We start from the raw sequence: 5430 nt of genomic DNA on the forward strand, positions 1-5430 counted from the left end.
TTTAATGGGGCCAGGTTTGGGTGCCTAATTAGCCTGTAATGGCATGTCAATTTGAATTAAAGGGGTGGTTCATTTAAACAGGACAGACTAGATGTAGAAGCTGAAAAGGAGAGGTGTGATGGAACACTGTTTACTATAATTATTTCCTTCTTTTTATTTTATTTTATTTTTTGTATGTTTCGCTCCATGAATGGACGGGAACAAAAGGGAAAAACTGAACGTTTCTAATAGTGAATAAAATTACGAGCGTGTAAGAATAAGCAAGTTGTTGTAGGTCTGATTTCTTCTTTTTGTTTTAGACTTTTGTTTCTAATTTTTCGGGTTCACGTTGCGCGTTTGGACAAACATTCCCTCTGGTTTCTGCTCTCTCAGTTCGGACAGTTACGTGTAACAGGACCGACTGGAGATCCTTCACACCCACAGCATGACCAGGCGCTGCGGCTCTTTGAGGATAATTGGACAACATGAGTTATGACAACATTTAATTTTCCCTTTAGAATGAATAAGGGATTAAGAGAATTCAGTCTTGACGAATAATGGATCTGATAGTCGAGTTCTGAAGCTTATTTGCATTCAGTTTGTTATAGAAATGGATTCAGTAGTTTCATGTTCATCGTATCAAGAAGAAGAAAATGTTGAGGCCTAAGAGAACGAAAAACCATGTGAGCTAAATGCTGTAAGGAGATTTTGTGTTGCTGGTAATGAATAATAGTTTTGTTGTTCCTGTGTTGTTGTTTTTTTTATTTTTTGCTATTCTAAGATATGTATATACTTTTAAATAATAAGGAAAAGGGGAGTACTCTGCCTCTCACCCCAACATTACCTGTAAAATAAAGGTATTTGTAGCTTTTTTGTAATTTATTTTTTGCTTTATTCCCTCTCCCTCAACTAGATCAGTATTTAAAGGAACTTATATTTTGATTTGATTATATTACAATAAAATAGCTTTGTTACATCCCAAACACCTTTTGTGAATTTTTTTTAAATATATATAACCGTCGGATTCTGACAAGTGAGAGATCCACCCTCTCTTCAAGACCTGAGGTCTAAAGCGAGGTTTTCTCTGCGTTTTGCAGAAACTGCTTCATAAGTGATTGTTTCCTCTTCCTGTCTGACCGTCCCGCTCTGTCCTGTTTCTGCAGCACCGTGACGTCCGCCGTCTTCACCGTGGGGGACAACGTCGTCTCTGGAAGCGACGACCGCACCGTGAAGGTGTGGGACCTGAAGAACATGCGATCGCCCATAGCAACCATCCGTACCGACTCAGCTGTCAACAGGTGGGTGAAAGGCGTCGATTTTAAAAATTGTCGTGCTGAAAGCGTGTAATCCAGGACCGGACCCAGCAGTGTGTTTCTTAGGGGAGAATCGCAGATTATTAATGCATTACATCTGTGTAGCATGAAGTTTGATATTAATATTTACATCTGCTGTAGTTATTTTTTTGGTGGGGGTAGGGATAGATCGTAAAAAAAAATGAAAATATTTTCCAGTTTTCAGATCTGCAGATTTCGTTTAAAGAAATGAGAAGTCAAATTTCATTTTGTGTTCAAAGTTGTATTTTTATTAGATCCGTTTCAATCCAATTGCAGCAGTCAGCTGTCAGCATTGAGTTTATAACGCTCCTCCAGTCTGAGCACAACCTAAAAACGCTGCAAAACTGCTGAAACACTGAGTTCCTTTAAATGGAGACTAAAAGCTGAAAACATCATGAATTGTAATCCGTTTTCCAACTTTTCATCCCTTTTTATTTTGTCCCTGCAATGTAAGGTTTCTCACTCGTTTTTATTTTGTCGGCTCGGATGAGAAATTGTGACCCTTGGAATAAAACATCTTTCATAAATTGACATACTGTTGAACCGTTTTTTCCAAAGAGATCTACTTCACAGTGCAACTTTGTGTGATGTTTCAGGATAAGCGTCTCGGCCAACCAAAGGATCATCGCCCTGCCGCACGACAATCGACAAGTCCGCCTGTTTGACATGAGCGGGGTGAGGCTAGCCCGACTTCCACGCAGCAACCGGATGGTAAGGAGAGGACGAAAGCGGTACTAGAAATGACTGCTGCATCACATCTGCTTTTTTTTTTTAAAGAAAAACCATCATAAATATCTGCATGTGTGCAGGGTCATAGGCGAATGGTGTGCTGCACAGCATGGAATGAGGAGAACCAGGCGTGCAACTTGTTCACCTGCGGCTTCGACCGGCAGGCCATCGGCTGGAACATCAACATCCCTGCCCTGCTTCAGGAGAAGTGACCCATCCAGACCCCGCCCTTTTTATTTAGCATGGACTGTGATTCGTGCCATTTCTGTGTGGAACTACATGTTTGGTTTTGTGTGTGTGTGCAGGCGGTCACTCATGTCACCGTTTTTGTTTTTTTCTTTTTAGTCATTGCCAAATAGCTTCTTCTGCATGCTAGACGACCTCGGTTTGCAGACGCTGCTTCAAAAGCAGTCGGAGAACAATCTGTAGAGTATGTATATAAGATGTTGTGGCCTGATTAAGTGACAGATTCAGTGTCTTAGCCGCCTTCTGGGAGGTGCAGTTTGTTAAATATGGCAGAGCTGTGAGATGTTTTTATCCTTCTGGAGCGTTTCCTGTCACAGAACCAAACATATCGCGACGTACGTCTGCCACGTCTTAAAACGGAGAGCTCAGCAGACGGAGATCCGGATCCCCGCCTCCTCTCTTCAGTTCACGGTTAGCCTTCGTGTTTCCAGATCTCACTTTCTGTTACTTGCCTTGTTCTACGTTTACATAGGAGATTTTTTAAATGTATAGAGAAAGATTTATTCTGGCAGGATGAAGAGGTGTTGAAGAGCGACGCAATAATGGAGAAACGACGGCACTTAACCAGACCACAAATCCTCCAGCTGTCTGTGAAAGTCATTAGAAAACCCAACGTGTTGCTGTTCTAGAGGCCCACATAAGTTTGCGTACGGTCATGCAGTAGAGCGGGATGAAGGGTTTTTAAAAACAATAATTGGGTGTGCTAGCTTGAATTTACAGAGTTTTCGATGTCGTCTACGCCACGTTGGCAGATGGATAGTTTCCTGGCACAAACTGCATTGAAGCAGGTCAGGGACAGAGGTTTGACTTGTTTGTACATCAGTCAGCTCTATCCAGTCATCTGGTCTGAACACTCGGTTGTATCCAAGTTGAGCCAAATCTTCACCATCTTGTGGAAGGAAATCGGCCAGAATGTTGAAGAACAACCCAACAAGGCCCAGGCATCCGCGCCTCCGTCCACAGTGATGGTAGTTTGATATCGGTGGCCATTGACGATGAAAGCAGCCACAGATACTCTCAGATAAGTTGCAGGTTGAGGTGAAACGTATTTGGTGGACTCAAAGGCTTGAACATCAGCTCAACAGTGGCTTCCTCGAAACATGGACACGACGACCCCAATCTGTGCTTAAAGCTGCAGTATATGTACCGATTTATTTTTAAAAATGTTTTTTTACGTATTTGTTTGAACTTTCGTAATGTTGTGAGAGTATAACACAAGACGGATAATCCACCTCCTCCGACTATTTCTACAGCCAGCTGCAGAAATACACAAGGCAGTCAGAAACAACCAATCAGAGCCAAGAGGAGAGTCTTAGCACTGTCAGTCAAGCTCATGTATGTGCTGCTTATGTCCTTCCCTACTGCTCTCTGCTAAACTACAGCAAATTCCCCTCAACATAGCCTGCCATAAATGCTAAGGCTAGTTAGCATGGCTACCGTGACACATAAATAGTTTTCCAGGAACAGTAAGGTATTTGCTGCACACTGAGCAGCAAATAGACGAGGTTGATTGACAGCGCTGGTTGTTTTTGACCAGGAACTGTTCAATTTGCAGATGGCTATAAGAGCTTCTGTTTTATTTTTTATTATTTTTTATTTATTTATTAAGATGATCTGTCTCATATTATATTGTTACAGTATGGTGATAGAATTAGCAAATACATATATATTTATATGTAATATAAAAAACCCAAAATATTTTCTATAAATTTGCATACTGCTGCTTTCATTTCCTGTGAAAATCACAAATCCAACCAGAATTATGCCAGAATATCATTTGCTACAAATGCATGTAGTTCAGGTGCAGCTTTCTTTGTGACCATTAACCAAATATTTTGCTCCCAACAATACTGTAAATTCAAACTTCTGCACTCTTGTTTTTAAAAACTCACTGAAGTTGGATGTTGAATCAAAAGCTAAAAAGCATAAAAATCAAAACATTCATGCCGATGGCCGTATGTAAACTTCTGACCTGAACTGGACTCGCTCCTCTTTTTGCCACCTCAGAACTTGTGTTGCTGTTGAGTCGTGAGCCCAAACAAAGTGAACCGATGTGGTTGGTGTGTGTGCTTCAGTGGTTTTCAGCTCTGTACCGTGTTGCACCCATCTGTCTTTAAAACAAAAAAGAAATAGAAGCAATACTCAGCTCCTTAATGTTACTCATTCACAGAGTGATGTTGTTTGTGTTAAACCAGGTGACTGTGTCTGTAAAAGACGCTGGACTTTCGCTGTCAGGGTACTGTGCTCCACCTGATTCCTGAAACATGCTGTATGTTACATGTGCAATGTCCTGAACTGAAGTCATGCAGTTTTTTTTTTTGTTTTGTTTTGTTTTTTAAATCTCCTTCAGATGTTTAACTTATTCCAGTGCTGTAAAACTCCATAAAACTGCCTGTATATGTGACCGGTGTAGATCCCGTGTTCAGAATCACACGTCACTGCTGTTTCCTCCAACAACAAGAACCAGGATCACATTGTAAAGTAGCATGAACCTGAAAAATGTTGGACCTGAATTAAAATGCCTTACTACTGCACTGAGGCGTATGACTTTCATCCGTCTGTGGCTCCTCCACTTGTTTAATAAGTAATTGTGCTTCAGACAGGTTTGCTTTGTCCGTGTCTGTCGTTGGGGTAGCTGTGGGGACTCGTGCCCGGTGGTATCGGCGTCCCACTGCTCCGCAGGCGGAACGGTAAGTTCAGAAAACGCAGCGCTTCTGAATAACCAAACTGGAGGAAATCAGATTTTCAGATTGCTACATTAAATTACAGCCAGACTGCGGGAGTAAAATCTACATTTCTAAAGTGGATCGGCTTTTGGCTCACTGGAGTGAATTCATATTCGCCTAACTTCATTATGCGATCTTCTTTGCATACTTTGTGATGGCTGTGTTCTCCCTGACACTTTCCAATAAAAAAAAGATGTGATTTCCTTTTGCTACCGCTGCGTCTCTCATCTTATTCATCCCACACTTTTTTTGATTCACTTCAATGAGGCTGGTATCGCTCAGAAAATTACGTTTTTATTCATCTGCAAACCTGGAACTACTGATGTCTGTTCATGAGGATTTTTTTTAAGAGCAAAGGAAGCGTAGCCCTCTTTCGGTTTAAGGTTTCTCTTAAAACATCAAAATAGGATATTTGT

The 5430-nt window shown here is 41.3% G+C and overlaps 1 protein-coding gene across 1 annotated transcript; it reads left to right on the forward strand.

Annotated features, from left to right (window-relative positions):
- The first annotated feature begins 671 nt into the window (after positions 1-671).
- Positions 672-5223, forward strand: LOC103143375 (WD repeat-containing protein 37-like). The gene is made up of 4 exons (XM_016675186.1): positions 672-676; positions 1077-1277; positions 1910-2024; positions 2123-5223. Exons 1-4 carry the CDS (start codon positions 672-674, stop codon positions 2252-2254), a joined length of 453 nt encoding a protein of 150 aa, XP_016530672.1. The 3' UTR covers positions 2255-5223.
- The last annotated feature ends 207 nt before the right edge of the window (positions 5224-5430 follow it).

Source organism: Poecilia formosa, unplaced genomic scaffold (genome assembly GCF_000485575.1).
Source record: "Poecilia formosa unplaced genomic scaffold, Poecilia_formosa-5.1.2 Scaffold108, whole genome shotgun sequence".
NCBI lineage: Eukaryota > Metazoa > Chordata > Actinopteri > Cyprinodontiformes > Poeciliidae > Poecilia > Poecilia formosa.